The sequence below is a fragment of the Mesoplodon bidens genome, assembly GCF_964165515.1.
Source record: "Mesoplodon bidens genome assembly, chromosome: 14".
NCBI classification, from domain to species: domain Eukaryota; kingdom Metazoa; phylum Chordata; class Mammalia; order Artiodactyla; family Ziphiidae; genus Mesoplodon; species Mesoplodon bidens.
In genome coordinates, this window is record NC_138170.1 from 74,260,855 (window position 1) to 74,287,297 (window position 26,443).

At 39.8% G+C, this 26,443-nt stretch overlaps 1 protein-coding gene and 1 pseudogene across 2 annotated transcripts; both read left to right on the top strand.

The window, feature by feature from the left end:
- The first annotated feature begins 2,367 nt into the window (after positions 1-2,367).
- LOC308628270 (nucleosome assembly protein 1-like 1) lies at positions 2,368-3,873 on the top strand (annotated as a pseudogene). The gene is made up of 2 exons: positions 2,368-2,688; positions 2,946-3,873. The product of its transcript is annotated as a nucleosome assembly protein 1-like 1 (transcript).
- A 3,116-nt stretch (positions 3,874-6,989) lies between these two features.
- LAPTM4A (lysosomal protein transmembrane 4 alpha) lies at positions 6,990-25,307 on the top strand. Its single transcript, XM_081255093.1, has 7 exons — positions 6,990-7,663; positions 16,305-16,425; positions 19,452-19,528; positions 19,636-19,758; positions 22,664-22,759; positions 23,278-23,376; positions 24,699-25,307. Exons 1-7 carry the CDS (start codon positions 7,553-7,555, stop codon positions 24,771-24,773), a joined length of 702 nt encoding a protein of 233 aa, XP_081111219.1. The 5' UTR covers positions 6,990-7,552; the 3' UTR covers positions 24,774-25,307.
- Positions 25,308-26,443: the final 1,136 nt, after the last annotated feature.

Genomic DNA, 26,443 nt, shown 5'->3' on the forward strand with positions numbered 1-26,443 from the left:
ATACTGAGTAGAGTTCCCTGTGCTGTAGAGTAGGTCCTTACTGGTCATCTATTTTATATAGAGTAGTATGTATATGTCAATCCCAATCTCCCAATTTATCCCTCCCCCCTTGCAGTTCTATACGCATTTTAGAATTAGCCTGCCAATCTCTCTAGAAAAACACAGGTGGGATTTAGATTGGAATGGCACTGAATCTGTACATCAGTTTGGGGAGTATTTCCATTTCAACAATATCATTTTCTAATCCACTAACAAGGATGTCTTCCCATTGATGTAGGTCTCCTTTAAACTCTTTCGAAAGTATTCTCTCTCTTTTTTGTCTGTAATCTCTCCCTCTCTACTGGCACCTTCCCATCAGCATAGTCAAGTTTCCATCATGTTAAAGGAAAAGAAAAATAAAACAAATTTCTGGACTCGAATTCCCTCCAGCTCTCATCCTTTACCCCCTTCCTTGACAAAACGTCCTGAGAATGTGGTCTCTCCTCATTGTCTCCGCTTTCTCTCTAACTTCTCACTCTTCAGTCAACTGCAGCTTGGCTTCAGACCTTACCTCTCCACTAAAATTGCTCTTGACTAGACATCCAAGATCTTGTTCATTTCAACGAGCATTTTCAGTCTCCATCTCACCTCTTACAGCATTTTATACGTTAATTGTTCTTAGCGCTAGAAATTCTTTCCTGGCTTCCAATTAACCACCTCCTCTTGTTTTCTGTGTATTCTCTAGCAGCTCCACCTCATTCTCCTCTGAAGTTCTCTCTGCCACTGTCCCTCCCATAAAGGTTGGTGTTTTTCAGGGTTCTGTGTCAGACCCTTTTCTTTTCTCATTTTACCTTCTCCCAATTGTGACATTTACAAAATGACTCTCCCATAAATATCACCAGCTCAGATCTCACTCTTGAGCTTTAAGCCCACTTATCCTGTCGCTAAGTTGACAAGTCTCTTGGAGAGCCTTTAACCAGAACAAATTCAACATGCCTATTCCCTAGTTACACCATGTCTTCCACTCCCAGACCCCAGCTAGTATGCACCTAATCAGTTGCTCAAGCCAGAACTCGAGAAGCCATGTTTGACTCCTCTCTCTGCTTCCCAGTCTCATCCCTTCTGTCATCAACTCTGTCAATCATATCTACTGAATAAAAATAACTAAGAGTTATCTATAATTTATGAGTTTTAAATAGCTCCAAAGACAAAGAAAAGCACAGAGACTTTAGAATCAGATAATCCAGAAAGGTGAGTTAGACAGTGTCCCCAGTTGGCTTTTGGGTCCATGCCAAAACCTTTCCCAACTTTCCCCGACACTTTTCAGGTCTTCTTGATCTGGTTCAAACTTTCCTGTCTGACCTCAGCTCTTACCCTTCTCTTCCCATTCCTCTCCCAACCCCACGTTTCTCTAATTGTACTAAATTTCTTTCAGATTGGGATATGCTAGCTGCTATAAAAAACAAACCCCCAAACAGTATCGATTTATCCCATTAACATTTACTTCTTATTTGTGTTACCATCCAGTGTCATCTTGTGGCTTCCCCTTATTTGGCGATTCAAGTGCGCAGGCTCTATCTGGTGACTCTGCCGTGCCCCAGGGCCTCAGAGTTCTCTGAATTCAGCCAGTGGAGAAAGAGGGAAAAGGAGAGCAAAGATATTATGGGGGGAACTATCCCACCCTTCTTAAAAGCCCTGGTCCTGTTTGACTCATGTCATTTCTGCTCATATTCCATTGGTAATAACTATTCAGACAGCCACCTTGATAGAAGGGATGCTGGAAAACGGATGCTAGGTAATGTAGTCCCTGGCAGGGCAGACACCATTTGTGCTACACAAACATCCCCTACTCTCTCCACTACACTTTTTCCATAGTATTGCCTCTGACTTGGTTCTGGCTTTCTCTGTCCCCAGCCTAGTTTCCTTCTACCATCAGCTTAGATAACACTTCCCCTGGGAAACCTATCCTGATAGGTTAGGTGTTCTTGTTCCGTGCTCCCATAACACCCTTTATTACCTGTGATAGCAGATAGCGTGTCTACCATAGTGACCATGATGGCCGACTATCTATCTTTTCCCCTCCAGACCGTGAAAAACTACGGGGGAAGGCACATTGTTTGTCTTGTTCATTCTCGTATCCCCGTCACATGGTATATCAATAAAGATGTGCTAAAGTCACGTCAGGGGAAAGAACTGTTGTTCTGAGGGGGAAAAAATGGGCGGGGAGAGAAAATGGTTACCGGGGACCGAAGAGCTGCAGGAATCAGGCCGTGACAGGGTCGGGGACTAAGGAGCGCTCGCCGTCAGGATGCTGCGAGCCGGGACCAGATGGCTGCCCCCTGGCCCTCACCCTTCCCGGTTCCACGCAAGGGGGACGAGATTTTTGGCGTTCATACAGTATGGCAGACATCAACAACAAAGAACAGTCTGAACTTGGTCAAGATTTGGATGATGTTGAAGAAGTAGAAGAAACTGGTGAAGAAACAAAAAATCAAAGCGCGTCAGCTGACTGTTCAGATGATGCAAAATCCTCAGATTCTTGCAGCGCTTCAAGAAAGACCTGATGGTCTGGTAGAAACACCAACAGGATACATTGAAAATTTGCCTAGGGTAGTTAAAAGACGCGTGAATGCTCTCAAAAACCTTCAGGTTAAATGGGCACAGATAGAAGCCAAGTTCTATGAGGAAGTTCATGATCTTGAAAGAAAGTATGCTGTTCTCATGGACATATATACACTGTCAAATGTAAAATAGATAACTAGTGGGAAGCCGCCGCATAGCACAGGGAGATCAGCTCGGTGCTCTGTGTCCACCTAGAAGGGTGGGATAGGGAGGGTGGGAGGGAGACGCAAGAGGGAGGAGATATGGGGATATATGTAAATGCATAGCTGATTCACTTTGTTATACAGCAGAAATTAACACACCATTGTAAAGCAATTATACTCCAATAAAGATGTTAAAAAAAGTATGCTGTTCTCTATCAGCCTCTATTTGATAAGAGATTTGAGATCATTAATGCCATTTATGAACCTACAGAAGAAGAAAGTGAATGGAAACCAGATGAGGAAGATGAAATTTCAGAGAAGCTAAAAGAAAAGGCCAAGATTGAAGATGAGAAAAAGGATAAAGAAAAAGAAGACCGCAAGGGAATTCCTGGCTTTTGGTTGACCGTTTTTAAGAATGGTGACTTGCTCAGTGATATGGTTCAGGAACATGATGAACTATTCTGAAGCACTTGAAAGATATTAAAGTGAAGTTCTCAGATGCTGGTCAGCCTATGAGTTTTGTCTTAGAATTTCACTTTGAACCCAATGAGTAATTCACAAATGAAGCGTTGACAAAGACATATAGGATGAGGTCAGAACCAGAGGATTCTGATCCTTTTTCTTTTGATGGACCAGAAATTATGGGTTGTACAGGGTGCCAGACAGACAGGAAAAAAGGGAAGAATGTCACTTTGAAAACCATTAAGAAGAAGCAGAAACACAAGGGATGTGGAACAGTTCGTACTGTGACCAAAAGTTTCTAATGACTCTTTAATTTTTTTGCTCCTCCTGAAGTTCCTGAGAGTGGAGATCTGGATGCTGCTGCTGAAGCTATCCTTGCTGCGGACTTTGAAATTGGTCACTTTTTACGTGAGCGTATAATCCTAAAATCAGTGTTATACTTTACTGGAGAAGCTATTGAAGATGATGATGATGATTATGATGAAGAAGGTGAAGAAGTAGATGAGGTAATGTTTACCAAATGAGCAAATAATTCTGTATAACACACTGAGAAGCAAATTGAGTGACTTATGTATTCCTTTGCTATAAATCATTACTCTGTGATATGGGATAAAAACGTTTTTGGAAAAAAATATGATTTTAGAATTCTACAGCCAAACAATGTACGTATGAGGTTTCAATAAATAAATTGCAAAACTCAAAAGAAAAATGTGCTAAAGGCATGTGAATAAGCTGAAGCCATTATTTAAAAGAGAAAAGTAGGTTAAACTTTGCTATTTGAAGAGCTCCAAATTTGCCCTAATTTCTTTTATTGTGGATGTTTCTATATGATTTTCTCTCAGAAATAACCAAAAAAAAGATAAGCTGCTAATAATACCTTAAAATTATTTTCTCCTCCAAAATGGTTTGCATATTAGATAAAAATTATTCAGACAAAACTTCCATAATCATATTTTTCCCCCTTAATCAACAGTATGTATGTTCTCTGGTGATTGACACTTAGCCACCATCTCATGGTCCATTACACAGAGTTCTAGCACAGGGAAAGCAGACCTTAAGAGCTGATGTGATGCCTTGTTAAATATATTTAATTTAGAATATGGATTGATTTTGGCTCATCTAGATAAACCAGGTAACTTTCCCCCATCTTATCTTTCTATTCTATCTTATTATTTTTGTTTGATTGTATTGTATTTATTTTTGTCTGCCACATTTTATATCAAGACAGAATAACATAATGCTGGTCATTAGAATCCCCTGGAGAGCTTTTGTGGTGACCTGAATGGGAAGGAAATCCAAAAAAGAGGGGATATATGTGTACATATAGCTGATTCACTTCACTGTACAGTAGAAACTAACACAACATTGTAAAACAACTATACCCCAATTTAAAAAAATTTAAAAAAAAGAACTTTTAGCTGGTTCTGTCATCTTCACTCTAAAAGGCAAGTCCATTCTTGTGCTACCCCAAGGTAGGGCTGGTGACTGCAAACAAGGCATGGACAGGGAAGATGTTATTACCAATTGGCAGGTCCCAGAGGACACACAGACATACCTGGACAGACCCAGAGTTAGCCTCCAGAATGAATGGAGGCACACAGAGCTGTCTTCTGCCCCAGGGATAGCTGGTTGGGCAGAGAGAACAGGGAGAGGCAACTGCACCTGGGCAGGGGGTCCACATCTGTCCAGTGTTGGTCATCACCCCCAGTCCTGTACATCCTGATGATTGTGTAGGAAAGCTCATGCTCAGTGAGCTAGGAAACCCCACATTGCTCTGTAAGCTCAGACTTCTCATATTCACAGGTCAAAGAGCCCCAGTAAATTCTTCAGTGGAAAAAAAAAACCACCTGGAGAGTTTTAATGCCCAGGTCTGACCCCATAACAATTAAATCATAATGTCTGGGGGTAGTAGCTAGGTAGCAGCGGTTTCTAAAGATCCTTAGGTGATTCTAGTGTGCCACAAGATTGGAAACCACCGGTGTGGTAGGTTTTAATCTAAGTTCTGACACATACTGGCCTTCTAACTTTGGACATGTAATTTAACTCCTTTGTGGAGTTAAATTATGTAAAAGTGGCTGCCTTATAGAGTTGTTTTAAGGATGAAGTGATTCAAAATAAAGTGATGGAGTTCATGCATAGAACACAGTAAAGGCTATGGAAATTTTTTTTTTTTTTTTTTTGGTGTGTGTGTGGGTATTATTAGTCTTCTCCCTACCAAGTGGAGAAACATAATTCATTCTGAGTTAAACTTCTACCACCCCATTCCATTCTTCAGTGTTGCTTGGCTTAACTATGGCCTCCTATATAGTTTGAGAGTATTACCCAAACCAGGATAATTGTCCACAGACAATTCCTTCAGTGTTGCAGAAGTAAACAAAGTCTCTGCTCTTCTAGAATTTATATTTTAGTGGGGGAGATAAATAATCAACAAATCAATATATAATTTCAGGCAGTGTTCATTGAAGCCATACCAATGTAATAAACTTTACACTGAATTCACTGTGGTTTTCAGCTAAGAATGGCAAAGGGGAAGGCATTTCTGTTCCCTAAAAGGAAGAGTACTTGCCAAAGAGTGAAACGATATATTTTCTTAAAAAGGTAAAAGTCATGTCTCATACAAATACAAAATGAACATGGTCAAAGATTTTGTTTACCCATTAATTAACGACGGGACCAGTAAAATCTTAGAACCGGTTTAAAGCACATTGTAATATATCCACTTACATTGTTCAAATCAGGATTGGGAAATGAATTTACAAATAGCTGCAAAATGGCTTTTTCCAAGGAGGGGGATTCAATATGAAGTTCAGTGGACACGGTACTTCCTCTTGCTATCTGTTACCTACATTTAGAGTTGAACAGATGTTGACTGAAAAAAATACACACAAGCTGTAAGCTGAGAATTATGTTTTATTTGTCGTACTTATTGAGGGTTTAAACCCAGGAGACATCCTCTCAGATAGCTCTGAAGGCCTGTTTCAAAAAGGTAACAGAGGGGCCAGGAGATACAGGAGTTTTTTCAAAAAAAATTCCAGGTAGTCAGAATATCAAATGATTACTGTTAATTAAAGACAACCAGATATCTCAGGTCAATGAATTTAGTGTTTTTCCACGTATGGGAAGACGCAAGAGTCTGGGCTCATTAAAATTATTCCTTTGATCTGCACCATAACCATCTAGGGCCAGTAACCTATTTTTCTCCATCCTGAATCCCCTCAGGATGCACCACCTGTGGTGGCTGCAGAGGCTGATTGGCTCCACGGCCACAATAGCCTTTGTTTATTGAAATAGCAGGTTACATTCTTTGTCCACACCTAGCTCCACAAGGAAAGATGGAGAGCTCCTATAGATTCAGAATACCCTGAAAGGTGAGCCAGACTATGGCTGGTTTTTCCTTGAAAACACCCGGGAATCTTTTAGTCCATTGCATCGTGTTTCACAATTTTTGCCTATAAAAATCACTCTACCTGTAAACACTCAGCAGCTAAGCAGTTCTTCCGCTTTACTTTGCTTTCATTTTCGTCAACCCTTTTGCTTCCATTTTCGTCAACCCTTTTGCTTCACACTTGCCTTTGGCAGGGCTGGATGGTATTTCTTTGCTCCCACCAAACAGGCGTCAGAGTGAGTGAGAGTGCAAAGCTAACCCTTTCCCCCTCCAGTAAATCCCCGATTCCCTTAGCCAGGAAGGCCCCAGAGCAGAGATTAGCTCCGCCCCCTTTCCCTCGGGCACCGCCCCTGGCCGGCCCCATAATTGAGCTACGCGCAAAACTCGCGCGAGCAGTCGTGATCCCGTGTCGCCTCTGAAGTAGTACGTGGCAGACGTCACTCAGGAAAGTCCTTTGTTCCCGGTTTCTGCCACCTACTCCCTCTCGACCCTCTTTTTTTTTTCCCCCATTAAATGCCTCTCTTCTTGCCGCTCTCATCTCGGGGATGCTGAACCACCCGCCTCCCCTCAACCCGAACTACCCTAGGCCTATGAGCCACCCATCGCCCTCAAGTAAGAGGCAGGGGTCCATTAGCGCTAAGGCGAGTTGCGGTTCTGATTGGGCGTGAGATTTTGTCAATCTCCAAGTTTTTCCAATCAAGGGCCGGGTCCACCTTGCTTTCCGCTCTTCCATTGGCCTGTGTGCGGGGAAGGTGGAAGAAAAGGGTAAACGGAGCTCGCGCGAGAGCAGCGCTGGGCCTTCAGTGCGCAGGTGCGAAGAGTTTGGCTGGGGCCCGGGCCGGGGGCGGGCTAGAAAACGCGTCGTTTGATTTTGGACAGTGACGGAGTTATCTGGGTTCAGCCGCTGGGCGGAAGGCGTTTGTCAGGGCCCCGGCCAAGAACGAGGCCCGCCAGATTCCCAATGGTGTCCATGACTTTCAAGCGGAGCCGCAGCGACCGGTTCTACAGCACCCGCTGCTGCGGCTGTTGCCATGTCCGCACCGGGACAATCATCCTGGGGACCTGGTACATGGTAAGGGCTGGCGAGGCGGGAGGGTAGGGCGCTGGGGGGAATGCGCCAGGAGCGGGAAGGGGGGGTGGTCCGAAAGGGAGGATCCACTGGGAGGGGGTGGGGCGGGAAGACGTGGGGGACCTTCTTTTTAGGGGCCTCTAACTTTGAGGGGGCAGACTTGTGTCCCGGAATCGGAGTGGTGGTGGGTGGGAATAGGGAGATGGTTTTTGGGCGAGAGTAAGAGGAGGAAAGCGAGACTGGGAAAAGCAGAAGTGCTGCAGGGGGGCGTGGGGGGCGGGATGAGGGTGCTAGGTTTTGGTTTGGGGAGTTCTGGAATGACCAGGTTTTGGGATCTTTTTGTGTGCTTCCGTGACTTGAAAGAACTCTCCCTTCCCCCAGTGCTTCCTGGAATTTTTTTTTTTTTTTTCCCCAGCGAAACAATTAGGAATGCACCTTGATAGATGCAGCCTAGTTTTAACATTACTTCTTGCTTGAAGGGAAGGCGACATATCCATTTTTAACGCAGTTGTCTGTGGTTCCTGGACCTTATTTGTTACAGGATGTTTGTGATGTAGGCAGAAAGGCCTCTGTTGTGAGTCTGGAAGTACGCTTGGAGGTAATACCATTTGCCAGGATTTACATACACTCGATTTGCCTTTTCCTAATGCAGTAGATCCCCTCACTCCCCCATCCCGTGCTCATGAGACGTTTTTCATAACAGACCTATTCCGGTTTTGAGACCTTTGTTGAGGGCTTACTCCGTTTTGGTCACATATGCTAGCATTCCCTGGGGGCCAAGATCTATGTAATTCTATGTCAGAACCAAGTTGACAGTGTTATTCATTGGTGGTTCACTAGTAATACCTTTGTGATTTCTTACCACCACCTCCAGTATCCATATACATTGAATCTAATTTGTGACTTGTAAATATGTGCTTCTGTTTAGGTAGTTTTCGGTTATGATGACTTTACAGAAGGTTTGACAAAGTTCTCATATTGCCGACTTGGTCATGTTCGCTAATGACTTTGTGATTTTTAAAATTTTTGTTTTTGGTTTGGGAGGTTGTGGCATTAGTGATACTGCAGTTTCTGATAACGTCTGTGAACTGCGAAAAAGGAAAAGCTTTATCACAGACATATCTTTTTGCCTTTCTCTGTTCTTATTTCTTCCCAACCCAGAGGTTTGATCGAAATCATCAACATTTGGCAAACACCAGATGAGAATTGTCTTCAGTTAGGCAGATACAGTTTCATGCCCCACCCCCAGAGGACTACTGGAACTCCACTTTATTCCTAACTGCCATGTTGTTATTTACAGTCTTGCTTCATTAATGTCCATTAAAAACAACAAAACTTGAATGTGTAGGCTTATTGGGTTGTTTCTAAGCTTGTTTTAATATTTCCATTATTTGTATATTCAGAAACATCATCTTATTGCTATAATTATATCACATTTCCCCACGAATACCGCCCCCCCTTTGTATTTTAACTGATTTGTAAAACTGGACATTGATCCGTTCAGGGCAACAGCAGCACTGTATTTCTAACTTTTTATTTCTTCATTTTGCTAAGGGTCTGGGTCTTCAGTTTCTTTTGTTTGTCCTTAGCTCTGCCTTCCCTAAATGAATAATTCAAATCTTTAGGGTCCTCAGGCCTCTTAGTCAACCCTGCTTCCCTCATCCATAGACGATGACCTTCCCTCCTACTTAATTGAGAAAGAGCTCAGCAGCCTGGGACTCAACCTGCAAACTTACTCTTCCTGTTTCTTCTCATATCCTTCCCTCCATTCACAGAACAAAGGATTTCTACCTCCTCAAGAAGAAAATAAGCACCATCTCAGTTTCAACCATCCGAATGTAATTGGCTGTATTTCTTTCCAAGGCAGATTTTTTTTTTGATGCTATGGGCTCAGCTCATAAAAATTAAGGGAATAGCAAGGAAAATTAGGAGTTATAAACCATGAAACTCAAAATGCAGAGAGAAGAACTTTAGTAAGGGCATTTATTCTCCCAAAATAGGGAACAGGGAGTTGTAAATCTGTTTCCCACTGGAAGGACTTGATGTGAAAACATTTTGCATAACATCCTTTTTGCGTGCTTTAGTTTTATAAAAAGATGCCGTAGCTGTTCTTTCTTTGCGTGGATTTCTCTGGTTAGTACAATATTATAAGCTGCTTACATCAGTTAATCTGTTTTAAGACATATATTGATTATCTACAATGTAAATGGCTGTGGTGCACATACAAAAAGAATAAATCACAGAGACGTGTTATTCGTCTTTTGTGTTCCTATTAGCACACAGAGGCTTTCAAGTGTTTCTTGTCTTGGCCATGGCATCTGCCATTAAGATACTGATGGTATTGCAGAGAACTTTGGAGCAAAGATACAAAAGTGAAACTTAATGGTACAGTGTCAAGGGAGAAGGAGAAGGTGATCAGTAATATCAGATTCAAATTACATTAAGAACTGGAAAAGGCCATTGGTTTTGTGGATTACAGTATTGTAATTGTATTGGTGACTTTAAAAAGTGTGGCTTCAGAATTCTGGCAATATGAAGACACAATATCTGTCTAGTTGGGGAGACATGTAACATTCAGAAAACAAGATCACCAAGACACAAAGAGGAGTTGTCTGAACAGTGCATTTTTTTGCCAGAAGCTTCTTTACTAAGAGAAATAATATGTGAGTGGGTGAACTGGAATGTCACTTCCCTCTCCAAGTACCTTGTCAGGATACTCTTCCTCCTCTGTTCCAGGTGGGAGAAGATGATTCTCTTCAGATTGCCCTGTGCTGTTTGGAACCTGGGGGTTCAGTCCTCCCTCCTGCTGGGTGCAGACACTGTAGCAACGACTTTGTATCTGATACAGTGTCATTGCCTTCTAGAACTGCCTCTACTGGTCTCATGTTAGGCGATTGCACACTGTATAGTAAGGGATTAATTGTATGGTATTAAATAGTGCAGTAGGACACAGAGAAGCCAGAGCCAGTTGAAAGAAGCATGCCTGGCTTAATACCTGGTTTAAGTAATATGAAATTTCAGAATGAGCTCCAGTTTAAACTCTGACATTCATAAATTGTTTTTTCTATCATTTATTGAAAAATTTGAAGCCATGTGATTTTAAAACAACAGTTTCTTACGTGGTATAAGTTCAGATGCTTATTGAACGATTGAAAATGAGCTTAAAAGTCTGCTTCAGGGGTGTCCTCTTTCATGGTCAATGGTGTATTGCAAGAAGACATTTTGAGCATTTGTTATAATTTTAGGTCTTGGAAAGATTTAATATATGGCTAATTTTTCATGAGTGTCTTCACCATAAACAGTCTAAAAGTTAGGTGGCTGAGGTAGAAGTGAAGACAGGCTCCCTCAAGCTGTGTTCCTTTCCAATCCTCACCCCCGACTCCTTTAAATAAGTATAGCTTGTGTATATTTCAAAGTTAGTATCTTTCCTCAAATACCTTTTTTTTTTTGCCTCAGTGCCTTTGAATATGCTATTCCTGCTCTCCAAAATGCTCTCCCCCAAGTCACTTTTTAAAAAAAAATCTCAAATACACAAAAATAATGAAATAGTATAAAAACCTTTCATTTACTTATCATATAGCTTCAACCATTAACAACCATTTTGCCAATTCCAGTTATTTATTATTTTTTTTATTGGGGTATAGTTGGTTTACAATGTTGTGTTAGTTTCTACTGTACAGTGGAGTTCCCTGTCCTATACAACAGGTTCTTATTAGTTATCTATTTTATACACATTAGTGTATATATGTCAATCCCAATCTCCCAATTCATCCCACCCCCAATCCCCCACTTTCCCCCCTTGGTGTCCATATATTTGTTTTCTACACCTGTGTCTCCATTTCTGCCTTGTAGACCAGTTCATCTGTGTGATTTTTCTAGATTCCACATATATGTGTTAATATATGATAATTTGTTTTTCTCTTTCTGACTTAATTCACTCTGTATGACAGTCTCTAGGTCCATCCCTGTCTCCACAGATGACCCAATTTCAGTCCTTTTTATGGCTGAGTAATATTCCATTGTATATATGTACCACATCTTTATCCATTTGTCTGTCAGTGGGCGTTTAGGTTGCTTCCATGACCTGACTATTGTAAATAGTGCTGCAGTGAACATTGGGGTGCATGTGTCATTTTGAATTATGGTTTTCTCAGGGTATATGCCTAGTAGTGGGATTGCTGGGTCATATGGTAATTCTATTTTTAGTTTTTTGAGGAACCTCTATACTGTTCTCCATAGTGGCTGTATCAATTTACATTCCCACCAACAGTGCAAGAGGGTTCCCTTTTCTCCACACCCTCTCCAGCATTTTTTGTTTGTAGATTTTCCGATGATGCCCATTCTAACCAGAGTGAGGTGATACCTCATTGTAGTTTTGATTGCATTTATCTCATAATTAGTGATGTTGAGCAGCTTTTCATGTGTCTCTTGGCCATCTGTATGTCTTCTTTGGAGAAATGTCTATTTAGGTCTTCTGCTCATTTTTGGATTGGGTTGGTTTTTTTTGATATTGAGCTGCATGAGCTGTTTATATATTTTGGAGATTAATCCTTTGTCTGTTGATTCGTTTGCAAATATTTTCTCCCATTCTGAAGGTTGTCTTTTCGTCTTGTTTTAGTTTCCTTTGCTCTGCAAAACCTTGTAAGTTTCATTAGGTCCCATTTGTTTGTTTTTATTTCCATTACTCTAGGAGGTGGGCCAGAAAAGGTCTTGCTGTTATTTATGTCAAGGAGTGTTCTTCCTACGTTTTCCTCTATACAGTTTTTTTAATAGTTCACTTGTTTTCTTGATGAAGTGTCCCCGACTCCCAGCCAGAGGGATCTGGTTTCCTCACTGTGTACCTGGAAAAGTTACTGCATACCTCTTGTATGTACTTATTAAATAGTACTAATTACACATTAGTATGATTATCTTTTAAAAAATTTTTACCCCCTACAACAAGATGTCCTCCTTGAGGGAGGAAGATGATATGCCTTTCTCTATAAACTGTGTGTTTAATAGTAACTTATTAGAGCATTTGAAGTACTTATTAGACATTTATTAAATGAATTATCTCCTCCAAAAATAGTAGGAATAACTCACTTGTAACTGCACTTAATGGTAAACAACAACTGTATACATACATTTAACTATATATACATTTAACAACATTTTTAAAGATAGTCCATTTTGGTCTCTATCTGATGACAGCTCTCTGACTTGCTTGAGACCCCATCAGGTTGCCCTAAAACACTGTTCTAATTATAGTCTTCAACAGATATTGGGTTGTGGCAAAATACGCTATGGGAAAACTAAAGAATGATGATTAAAAAATAAAACAGAAACAAAACCGGTCCTCAAGGGTCTTCTGGGATGGGTGTGGCGATGAAATGAGAAGCAAAGAGGAATTGCTCTCCCCAGGCTGAGTGCTTCCAAGGATCTGATACTATTCCTTTGAAACAAGTGAAATCTAACACATCTGGTCTTCAGTTGCTGTATGTTTGCTTATATAAAGTGTGCACTAGGCTTATAACACAAACCACATTGTTTATCTCACTAAATACAATACTGCTCCTACATTGGTGTGTCCATTGCCCATGCTGTTGACATATCTGCTGCATTCTATACTTCTCCATATTACTAGGTTTAGAAGTTATTCATTATTTTAATTACATTTTTACTAATTATCTTTCGTGAATGCAGTAAAAGGGAAAAATGAATCAGGAATAAATATTCTGGAATTGTTTGTATATAGTTGCTCTCTTCATAGAAATTTTATATTACAAAACAATAAAGTTTTATGTGTGTTTTGAAAAACGCTACATGGAACTTAGTAGAAATATCAACTGTAATCAAAAGTAAATAAGATAGGGCCTACATATGAGCACAGGATAGGTGCCCAGTGATGTATCTTTTAAGATCACAAGGATGGGTTTTCCAGGTTAGTACTTTAAAATGTTAAGTTGGGGTGCTAATGAAATATAATTAATTCAGTGAAGGTTTGAAAAATTGAGCGTTTAATGAAATAGTGCTGAACTTATTTGACCATTTCTTGGTCCTTTTGATTAGACCTTTATTTATTTTGTTTAATATTCGGGGGTATGACTCACAGTGAAAAGAAATTTGAAGTGTCACTAATACTAGAAGATAATAATGGGTGAGTCTGTGACTTACCCATGGAAGAGAAGAAAAGAGATTTTTATAAATCCTACATGTGATACAAATATTTAAGGAGGGAAAATTAAACTCCTAAATATTTTTGTTGTGTCATTTCCTTCACTTAGTAATTGAGTTTGCATGTTTTTCTTGACATGAAAGTGTTTTTCTGTACAGTGCAGAGCTTTTAAACTATGACCGTATTGTGCTTAGCAAAGAAGAGTTTGGTGAATTGATTTTGAACTCATTTCCATACACAGAATATACAGTGTTTTAGTAGATATATCTGATTGTTCAGTAATTAATTCACGTGATTGTATTAACTCATACTCATACACCACATATACTGTCCAAAACCCATTGCAGTAAAAATGGGCAAAAAAAAAAAGAAAATCAGCCTTCAACTGGGGAGTCACCTTGCAAATATGATTGTCCCTTGTAAGACCTTTCAAGCATTGAAGGATAAAATACCTTGCTTTTGAGCAGTGCAAGGAAACAGGCATGTTACTGAACATATTTATTTAGAGGGTAAACTATAAACATTTTATAGCCTTAAATAATGGTTTATTTTGGAAAGATCTCAAAACAAGGGTTGCTTAGGAATGGTTATAAGTAATCCTATAGTGGTAAGAAGAAGGATGCCTTAAAAAGAACCAGATTTGTATCCTAGCTGTTCAGCTCAGTGAACTTAACACAAGTTATTTCACTTTGCTGAACCTTAGTTTACCCATCTGCAAATGGGCGTAAGTAATATTTACTTCACAAGATTGTTGTGAGGAATAAGTGAAGTAATACATGTGAATTTACTTATTTATAGTATACAGTCAGAAATATCAGTTGTTTCTGAATTAGTTATTGTGACATTGTTTATCTTATTTAAATATAAAACTTGGGCTGCATGTCTTATAGAATGTGAAATGCCTTCAGCTGATAAGCTGCGTTATCATTCAGGGTGGACAGGAGAAAGCCACATAATAGAGATTGTTTAAAACCCTGTTGGTAAAGCTCCCATATCCCTTGAAAGTACCAAATGTTCACAAAGGGAAGGAAGACAGATTCTGTGAACTTTAGATAGGGAAGCCTACTCCAGTCCTCAGATCATTAGGGTTGTTCTGATCACTTAAAGGAAGTAGTGCCTCCTGGGATAACTGTACAATTCACTAACAACTAGAGGCCTAGAGAATTTCCTTTTTGAATTGGAGTTACACCCTGGTAGACTAAGAAAATACACCAGATACCAGTGATGAGAGTTCAGCAAGATGTTTGACCAAGTCTCAAGATGTTTCTCTGGACTAGATAAAGACTTTTATTCAAAGGTTGCTGGCCGATGGGAAGAGAACAGCCTCTGTCTGGCGGCTTTGTCATCAGCCCTGTTCTTTTGCTTATGACTTAGTTGGAGATTCTCATTATATGATGATCATATTTTCAAATGCAGGAAGCTGAGAGTAAGTCTATCCTCAGGGTGTCAGAATCTAGATGGAGAAAATCTTGATAGGCAAGAATGTTAATAAGATGAAATTTGATTGCAAATATATATAAGGGCTTATGCTTGGGCCTCTGAATCCAACTCTACAGGTAGATATAGGTGGTAGCTTAGCAGGATCAAATGTGAAAAAGAACTGGGAGGTTTAGGGAGTCACTCGTGACATTCAAAAGATTTATGCAGCCAGTGCCGTTTCAGGCTGCGTTAATTGAAAGTTGTTAGCCTAGGATATGGGAACTGCGATCCCGATGTGTTGTGATCAGGCTGATCTCTCATTTTAATAGTATGTTGAACAAACTGGAACATGTGTATGGAGGGGAACAAAGAGGAACTAGTGAGCTAGCTGGAAAATATGCTGGTTAGAAAACTGGTTTAAGTACCTGAGTGTTTATTCTAGAAAAGACAATATTTGGAGCATATGTTGGCTGACCTTACGTGTCAGAGGAGCACTTATTCAGAAGGCGTAGCAAATTATCTCAAACTGTAGAATTAAGACCAATAGGTGAAAGTTAAATGGCACAGTCAAAATCTTTTTAAGCATTTGAGTGTAGCTCAAGAGTTTATAGTTCCCTGTCGCTGGACAGGAGATAACTGAGGAGGGGCTTTAGGCTTATCTGATGGATCATTACATACTTAGCCCATGGAAATTGTATTTATCTGATAGATTAGCTTCTTCAAATCTGGAAATTCTGAGACTGGGATTTGAATAAATATGTGATTCAAATGAACAATTTGTGATGATCTCTCATTTTTCATTGTTGTGCCTTCTTATTCCGTTATATTGACACAGGATCAGTCAAACATCTTTTCTCTGAAATGATTGTTTGTACTTTCACTTTATGCAATATTTACTTTAAAGTATTCTTAAAATGGTATTGTGTGTTTTGTCTCACAGGTAGTCCCCTTTTTGTGTCTCTGTTACTTCAGGGAAAACAGTGTTGAATAGGGGAAGACATCTAAAGATGGTGCTGAGGACTGCTAACTCCCTGGTTAGTAGTATAATTGATAAAATGTTATCTTTCACAGGTCGTCAACCTGTTGATGGCAATTTTGCTGACTGTGGAAGTAACACATCCAAACTCAATGCCAGCTGTCAACATTCAGTATGAAGTCATTGGCAATTACTATTCGTCTGAGAGAATGGCTGGTATGTTTTTAGTTGAAAATATCTCTTGCTAATTACACACGTACAGTTAACTTGGAGGTTTGATTAAATTATGTTTGTTATTATACTTGCCGAGGCACAAAATGTTTTTGTAGGTTTTTTAGTAATTATAATTGAGCATTATAATTGAGAATTATAATTGAGCATTTGTAGCCAGAAAATGTAATAGACTGCTAGAAGATTTTTGAGAAATATGTATTGTATACATTGGGGTACTGTGGAGAGAGGAGGGGAGAAGGAATTACAAAAAAGACTGAGCCTTTGAGGGTCAGCTGACAAGTTGTAGTAGAGGATGGATTTGCTCATGGAGCAAAAATCTTACAGTAAAATATAAAATGTGAATTATTTGAATATTTGGTGGTATCTTTTGCCCAGGGTCTCAATTCTTAATATATTTTTATTGTTTAGATGAAGATTTGACATTGGCGTTAAAAATAGAGTACTCCTAGAACATTCATGGAATGAATGTTCTTGGAAATTACCTTTTTAAACCTATTTATTCCCTGATAGCAGTATTTTTCATTATTTATCTTTCTCTAAAATACAGGTTTAATTTTATATTAAAATTATGTTAAACATTTAATATTTGAACAGAAAATTATGCTTCAGACTTTTTAGTGTGAACAATTTATTCAGAAAAATTTCATTTCAGAAAAATGTTCCCAGTTCACATGTGTGTTGTATTTATATTGTAGGATCTTTTTAGATTAGCTTTTATCATAAAGTTCTGTACTTCTGTACATTATGATCTTCTCTGTTCCATTAATGAAGTTTTTTAAAAAAAAATTTGGTTATTAATTCAAATGATTCATTGTCCTCAGGGCTAACCTATTTTAGGAGCCAAGTAGAGTTTTCTGGCCATCTGTTATACATTGTAGTATGATAACAATAACAGTTGTTCATACTGTGTTTTTAAAGTGTTTTTTCTTTTTAAATGAGTTTCCTGATTGTATTTCCAAATACAGTATAATCCTTTAATTTTGTTGTCAAATTGATAGCAGAAATACCAAGAACATACAGAAACATACTTTCTGGCATTTGACTTTTTTTCTTCTAAGTAATCTGTTTTTATTTAAAAGCCAGAATAGAACAATAAATAAAACTTTAGCTTCCAGTGACGATTTTTTGGCATTTATAAAATTTTACTTTAGGCTGTAAAATTTTACTGAACCTGCTAATGTCAGCGTTTTCCCTTGTCATGTGTGTTTCTCTTAAAATTGAGGTGTAGAAAAAGATTTATGGTTATTAAGATTCTCGTAGGTCTGTACAACTGACTCTTTTGTTAGAGCTGCAGGGAAGAAGTCACAGATTCATTGCATGTTGCGTGAGTGTTGTCGCTGCTATAGAGAAAATCAGATCTATTCATTATCCTATTTTTGTTGATTATATTCTACCGAAGCCCTGTTATTGAGCAAATATAAAAAAAAAAAATACATAGTTCTTGGTCATACGGTAGTTGGTGTTTCTTTGGAAGGTAAGATTTTACTTTCCCACAGACCCAGTATTGCAAAGGTAAGTTAATTTCTAATCATTGGCCTGATAACTGATTTTTTTAAATGAGGTTTGTGATTAGTTATTTTTAATTAACCAAATAGGATGTGACACTCAGTTTATAGGAAATACTTCAGCATATGCAAGCTGTTTTTCAAATATGAATTTATCCTTATTTATACTCACTTTGGAGATGGGTGAACACTTGGGGCCTCCCAAAGGAGGTGCTGAATGTAGTGGTGGGTGGGAACCTGAAGTTCTTCTCTGGCATCTAGCCTCTCATTTTTGTTTGCCTTATTGATTCACACATACTGGAGTGTCCCTTGTTCCAGGCATGAAATGTGTTTCCCACCCACCACCCCGTCTCTCCTCCGTTTTGCTATTAGTTGCTCCAGCGGAAGACCTTGAACTTCACTTTAATTATTCTGATACTTTAAGAAGTCAGAATCAACTCCTAGTCGTCCAGTAACAGATTTTTGAAAGCTGATTGTTTGAATGATAAATTTTGCTTTCAAGTTTGTTTATATTTGAATTCTTCCCTTTGAGTGCCATTTTGCGTGCTGCAGCAGGGAAGTTCTTTAAGTCCTCAACATTTAGCTATCCTGTATCCTCTAGGAAAATTTAAAGAGGGCTATTCTTACTTAGTTTAGTGCCAGATATTGATGCTGTTTGCATTGCCAAGTGACAAGATGATACATAACATTTATCCAGTAGTGTGAACATTCAGCAGTTAGTGTAATCATTCATCATTCTTAGTGCCTTTCAGGTTCTTAACTAGCCAGAGTCAGAGAATCAGCTTTAGATTTGTGCTGAGAAACTCATCAAGGTCAAGTGTGGGTGCTTTTTTGGTTTGTTTTTGTTTTGTTTGAGATTACATGAGTGCTTTGTGAGAGAGTTTAGTGAACATGGATTAATGTAGAGAAAGGCAGCAATCTGAGGAAGGGTTGAGGAACAAAGAAGAAAATAGACCAGGATGTAGCAGAGAAGCCATGGTTGAAGGGATGAGGAGCAGGGATTTTGGGTGTTGAAATGGGGGTGGGGGATTAAGGGAGAACCTTGAATTTCAGGCTGTGTATTTTATCTAAGGCAGTTGGGGGCCTCTGTATAACTCTGTGTTTAATACATCTGTCTCTTAAGCAAATACCAGCCTTTTGCTCCAGTCGAACCCTGCTTATCTCACAAGACCCAACTTGTACCATTTCTTTCATATTTTTTTCCCTGATTCTACAGGCAAAACTAATCGTTTCTGCTTCTGTTGTAGCACTTGCCACGCTGAATTATAATTATCTATTTCACATCTTCAGAAGTTAGACTCTGGGCAGAGATCTGTCGCTGGCAGAGTACCTGCTTCATGTGCCATCCTAAATAAGTGGCAGTGAGTTGTGGCCGTTTAACAAACAAGAAGAAGGCACGGGTTTCTCAAACTTCATTACTCAATAACATCATTTTGTCATAAAGAGTTTTATTCTCTTTGTTATATAAGTAGCTTAATTAGATTCTTGTTTTCGTTTTCTTAGATAATGCCTGTGTTCTTTTTGCCGTCTCTGTTCTTATGTTTATCATCAGTTCAATGCTGGTATACGGAGCAATTTCTGTAAGTATTCTATGATTTTAACTTTTAGAGTTCTGCGTTTTACTGAATGGTACCCAGTCGTTGCATATACGTGATGCGATGTTGTGGTTGCTCTTTCTTTCCTTCAGTATCAAGTGGGTTGGCTGATTCCGTTCTTCTGTTACCGGCTTTTTGACTTCGTTCTCAGCTGCCTGGTTGCTATCAGTTCTCTCACTTACTTGCCGAGAATCAAAGAATACCTGGATCAGTTAGTAAGTGTGTATATGCTAATTAAACGTTTGTTTTCATTCACTGAAATTCAGAGTCAGCTTTTGGGCACTATTTTTATTTTAACCTCCCTTGTTTATTTTTTAAAATGTTTCAAAGCAATTATCATTTCTACTCTTAAGGACCGTGTTGAAACCAAAAAGATGAAAGTAGAACATATCTTCTTGCCATGCCACGTGGATAATCCAATATTAAAAGTCCCTAAAGATGGATATCACAGAACTTCAGGAGTAGTTCATCTTTTGTTTTGGGTATATGAAAAATACAATAATTCGACTATATTTGGCACTCATTGGAGTTGGAGCTTTCTGTCTTTGCAAGCATCTGTGGCAAATATTAGATGCCTTCTATAGCCTTCAGTCTCTTCTAGGCAAGCTGTTAGGGAATGGTATAAATAGAAACATAACTTCCTTCTCTTCGAGGAGCAAAGCATGTATTTGGGGAGTCAAGACATGAAGATCTCATGTGTGATAATAAGCTAGGGCTGTCCCGTGACAGCAGTAAATGAGCATAAGTTAATGACACGGGATGGAGAGGCAGGGAACACTGTGGGCTGAAGTAAGGTCTGGATGGAGGTGTAGGATCCAGATAAATGGAAGTTTATTTCAGAAATGCTGTCTTGGGCTTCCCTGGTGGCACAGTGGTTGAGAGTCCGCCTGCCGATGCAGGGGACACGTGTTCGTGCCCCGGTCCGGGAGGATCCCACATGCTGCGGAGCGGCTGGGCCCGTGAGCCATGGCCACTGAGCCTGCGCGTCTGGAGCCTGTGCTCCGCAATGGGAGAGGCCCCAACAGTGAGAGGCCCGCGTACCGCAAAAAAAAACAAAAAAACAAAAATGCTGTCTTTCTGGGAATTTTTTCGAAACCCACTTCAGATAGTCCATTTTGCATACCACAAATTGATTATTTGTTCATTCAGAAAACATTTGTTGATGGCTTCCTATGTGCAAGGCACTCTGCTCAGTCCTAGGGCTACATCAGTTAAAACTTACTTTCTAGTGAAAGAATTGGGAAGTTGACGATTATTGAATTAAAATTGTGATAAAAACGGTGAAGTAAAAGTGCTGGTTGCTTTGTGAGTGGGTGTCACACAGATACCACACCTGGGCTGGGAAGTGAGCTTTGAATTGCACTCAAGAGTCTGAGTAGGACTTCAGATAGGAAAAGTACAGAAGGAAGTTCCAGGTAAAAGAGACACCTTGATGCAGGAAGGAACGTGGCATAGTCAGGGAACTCAGAGGTGACTGTGGTGGCCCGGCAGACGTGGTGGGAGCAGCATGTGATGGGGCTGGAGAGAGGTGGCCCGGGGCAGGGCCTGCTGGCCTGGTCAGCAGCTTCCTGAGCATAGTTCTCTCTGATCACGTAGTCCTTGGCTGAAAATTTGCAAGCCTTCTGAATAAAATTCATAGCATTCCCCCGGGAGCTGGTCCCGTTCAGTTTTTGTCCTTTTCTTATTTATAGATGAAGGCTTAAAGAACAGTTTTGTTCCAAGGAGACACTTCGTAGCTAGGGTTTGGGGTTGGTGTGTGGATACGATTTTCTTCTGGTCCTTGGGATTTCTGTGTGCTTCTTTTATGAAAATGTAAAATTATTTGGACCTTTATGTTGATGTTTCCATTAAAAACAGTTACAAATTTTAAAAGATTAAATGAACTTTATAGAAGAACATCAAAAGGAATTTACTATTCCTTTGGCAGAACCCCAGTGGTTTCTCTGTTCTTTTATTCACTTGGTGTCCCAGACTGGAAGATGCTTTCCCTGTTGGCCAGCTTGTAAATCCTAAATTAGTTTGTAATGCCCTTCTCCCTGAACCTAGCTCATTGCCTTGCACACAGTAAATGCTAAAGAAATATTTGAGTAAATACAGCTGATCTTTCTCAGCAGAACATTTTATGTGTCCAGTAAATAGTATAAGCCTGCCTGGCTTCATAACCAGGGACGTGCCTTCTTTTGGCCCCTTTCTGATGAGCATTGAGACTGACAATTGGCTTTTTTTTTTTTTTTTTTTTTTTTTTTTGGCCACGCCGTGAGGCTTGTGGGATCTTAGTTCCCCGACCAGGGATGGAACCCTGGCTACTGCAGTGGAAGCACGGAGTTCTAACCACTGGACCACCAGGGAATTGCTGACACTTGGCTTTTAAAAAATCATTTTCCCCATGTAGGACTGAATGGCCCATGAAACTTAGGTAAATCTCAGCACCTCCTGACTTAGTGACCCAGAGGCAAATCTGGGGTCATGTACAGAAGACAGTGTGTTCCCAAAGGCCAGGAAGATGTAAAACAGTGAAGAGTAAAGAGAAAATGAGCTCAGTGTAGACTCTTAGGAGTATTCTGTGTATTCAGACATATATTTTAAGTGATCAATAGCATGCATTAATGATGATGAGGCTTAAAAAGCACTTTGAGTTAAATTCTGTTTATAAGTTTTTATTAGAATATCAGTTCTGATTTGGGTGCCTTTTGTTTGTATTCTTAAGATGCTTTCTAGGTTATCACAAAATACAGGTGCCATGGCTGAATTATAAGTGTGTGTGTATATGTTTAATTAATAAAGTTTATTTTTAGAGCAGTTTTAGGTTCATAGCAAAAATGAACAGAAAGTACAGAGTTCCCATGTACCCCCTCCTGCCCACCCAGCCTCCCTCACAATCCATATTCTGAACCACAGTGGATATTTGTTGCAGTTGATGAACCTGCACTGATACATCATTATCACTCAAAGTCCGTGGCTTACATTAGAGGTCACTTTTGGTGTTGTGCATTCTGGGGATTTGGATAAGTGTATAATGACATGTACTCATCATTGTGATATCATAACAGAATAGTTTCCCTTCTCTAAAAATCCTTTCTGCTCTGCCTGTTCATCCCCCACCCCCCCTTTTTTTTATAGCCTGATTTTCCCTATAAAGATGACCTCCTGGCTTTGGACTCCAGCTGCCTCCTGTTCATTGTTCTTGTATTCTTTGCCTTGTTCATCATTTTTAAGGTAAGTTGCTCACTAAATGTTTGGGGGCCATTTGGACTGTGACACTGTCCATCTAAACCTTGTTGTTGCTGTGTCTCCTTACAGTTCTCCTATTCTGATGTAGTGGTAGAGGCAGCTTCCAGGGAACGTCCTCCCTCTTGTTTCCAGGCAGTGGTTGGAAACGCCAGGATTCTTCCTAAGGAACATCATTGTGTTTTTGGATGTGGTTCATGATTTGGATTGAAAAATCTGTTAAAATTCCCAAGGTTCAGAAATAGAATTTCTTCTGCAGCACAATGGTTGTCACACTTGAATTGGAACCCCAAACTCTGGTTTCTCTGTAAAACAGTGGTAATAAAACCTGTGACATTTAAGTGAGGGCAGGTAGGGAAAGCGCCTGGCCTGTGCTAGATCCAAGTGGATGCCAGTTTCCTTCTGTGTGGAGAAAATGTGGGGAGAGCATTATAAGTCACCTTAATTTTAGAGCAGGTGGTCTGTTGAGTTTCGAGCATATGTAAATTTTGTTTGTGTTCTTTTAGGCTTATCTAATCAACTGTGTTTGGAACTGTTATAAATATATCAACAACAGAAACATGCCAGAGATTGCTGTGTACCCTGCCTTTGAAGCACCTCCACAGGTGAATGGTCCTTTACAGTATTAAATCTTCACTAGCTTTTATCAGTTATTCCAAAGAGAAGAACCTGGATCTTGACTTTCTCTTCAATGCCATAACTATGGTTTAGGGATAATCCTAAACTTGTGGATAGCTTGTATCTACAAGTTTCAGCTTTTCCCACTTGGAATCCTGGGTACATGGGCTAGAGGCACCCTGCACTGCTCATCTCATTCTGTTTGGCCAATAGGTTTGATTTGTAATCGGTCTCCAAGTGTTACATTTTGAGGGGGAGATCAGACAGGGAACAGCAGTGTGAGCGATGCCAGGCTCTTGGCTTCTGGAACTTCTAAGGATAGGGTACCATCAGCTGAAGCTTGTGTTGCTTTCCAAAAACATCCGTATGATCCAAAGGGGAAGCTGATTTTCCTGTGGGGAGATGAATGCAGTGGATGCCATGAGTCTGTTGGGAGGCCTACCTCTCAGGCCCTCTAGTTGCTGCTGTACTGTTTTCCCAGGTTTCCAGCATGTAGAGTATTTGTGACCCATGTAGGGCCAGCCTGTCACATTGGAGTCACTTAGATTAAAAATGCCACTCTTCTACATAGATGTGCCCTTTACCTTAGAGCAGAAGACACAAGTACTTGATCCTTTGTCTACAGATTCTGATGAAATACAGCCTCATAATGGAGCGTTCCTTTAGCATGGTTCAGCGGGACCCTTCACCGAGATCCTAAGTTCCTGAGGTGTACTTGGCACTGCTGCTTTATCAGTCACAGTGGAGCGAGGGGAGGGTGGCGGCACATACCGCCTGTCAAGGCGTCCTGGTGGCCTCAGCGTCAGTTCAGAAGCAAAATTTTGTCTGCCCTCCCTCCTTCCATCATCCATCTCTAGTGATCTTGGATCAGACATCTCACCTGTGTGTAAAAGCTCCAGGTTATTAGTCATCTCTACTCTCGGGAGCTATAGTTGGCCCTCGGACAACATGGGTTTGAACTGCGAGGGTCCACTAATAATGTAGATGTTTTTCAGTGGTAAATGCTACAGTACTGTACAGTCTGTGTTGAATCCGCAGATGTGGCACTGCAGTGCACATCCGCAGATGTGGCACTGCCAACTATAAGTTATATGTGGATTTTCAACTGTGCAGAGTGTCGGCGCCCCTAATGCCCACATTGCTCAAGGGTCAGGTGTACTCAAGGGTGAAGTGTACTTAGCTAATGGTTCCCTCAGCTCTTCCGTAGGTTTATATACCCCTATCAAAGGTATTAATTCTGAAAGCTGAATTATTCAGATAGAATTTTAAAGGAGAATTAAGTCTAATATAATTTTTGGTCTCTCTTCAGTATGTTTTGCCAACCTATGAAATGGCAGTGAAGATGCCTGAGAAGGAACCACCACCTCCTTACATACCTGCCTGAAGAAATTCTGCCTTTGTCAATAAACCCTATACCAGCTTTTTGTCTTGTTTATTTTACAAAATGCTGCAACACAGGGCTCTTCAAACTTGTTGGATATAAAGTACATTTTCCTTTGTTTAAACACTAACAAGCTTTTTGGATAGCTATTAAAAGTCAGATTTTGTTGTTAAGTGTATTACGTTTTAATAGTTTTTGAAGACAATCTAGGTCAAGCAAGAGCGAAGTGCCATTGTTTGCCTTTGGTTGGGGGGTGGGTGGGAAGTGGGCATTCTCTACACATACTCTTTTTTAACTGCACTTTCTTTATATAATAGTTTGCATTTTGGTTATTTGCTGCCCTGGATACTTCCAGGAAGAATGAATGAAATATTCAGGGTGAGCGAGTTCGTTATAAGATCTGAGGTTTTCAACTCTGAAAACAGGAAAAATATATAACATTTTAACTTGACTGTGGAAGATGATGGTTGCATGTTTCTAATTTTGTATGTGTTTCCATCTTTGTGATAAGATGCTTTAATAAATCTCTTAAATATTTATTGTTTTTTTTTTAAATCTGTTATCCTTTTTTGGTAGGTGAAACCCAACATTTTCTATTACAATAAACTCAGACTGCCAGAGTTTTTTAGTACTTTGAGAATAGCCACAGCCAAGCTCGGTGGACCCAACTGAGCACTGTTCCTCTCACTGTGGTGGATATGTGGACCATCACAGCTTCTGATCACTACTTCATTCGAAGCAGGTTTGTCTTCTGGGAAAGGACACAGGCCTTACACTTTTAAACTGGAGAACAGTTGTAATGTATTAATCCCAATTATTTCCACCAAGGAAGGGGAAAATGTTGTTATTGTTAAGGGATCATTTTCCATCAGAGGGAAATCTGTTGGCACGTAACAGTTAAATATCCTAGTAAATATACCTGAGCTGTTTGCCTTTAAAAGTTAATTTTTTTCCTTCTGCTAGTGCTAGAGAAAAACTAGGTTACTTAGTATATTTGATTCTGAAATTCAGATAGAGGTAACACTGAAAGATAAATGCTTAGCCCTGTTTTTTAAAGCAACTTCACCGTGAGTAGCTCATACATTTCACCATTCTGACTCATAAGTTTGATACTCTCTTCGCATTCCCACAAAAGTGTCTCATGAGATGCTGATGCCCTCCTAAATCACAAAGCTCTGTTATCCTTTCTAACTTCATTTTTTAAAATCATTCAGTGTTACCAACTACCTAGCCTTCAAAGTCACTCTTCTCTTGGCCTTCAAAATATTGTATTGAGGTTTGCCTATCTTTTTAATTATTCAGTTTCCTTCTCTAGCTTTCTTCACCCACATCTACACTTGTCCATGCCACTCTGTATTGTGGTTTTGGCTATCTTGCTTCACTTTCTCAACTTTTACTTAACACTGTGTAGCTGCAAAAGCTCTGTAAAGTTCCAAGTGTTTCCAAGATCTGTCAACTCAAGGGTCGCATGAGGCCCTGGTTCCCAAAATTGAGCTCACCAGAATATACATTCTCTGGCGTCCTCTACTGGGTTCAATACCCAATTCTCACTTCTATTTAGTCTTGAGCAAAAGTTTAATGCAATTCAGTAAGTTTTGAGCATGTACTTTGTTCCAGGTGCAAGAAATGTAGGGATGGGCAAAATGTAAAAAAAAAAAAAAAAAAAAAATTCC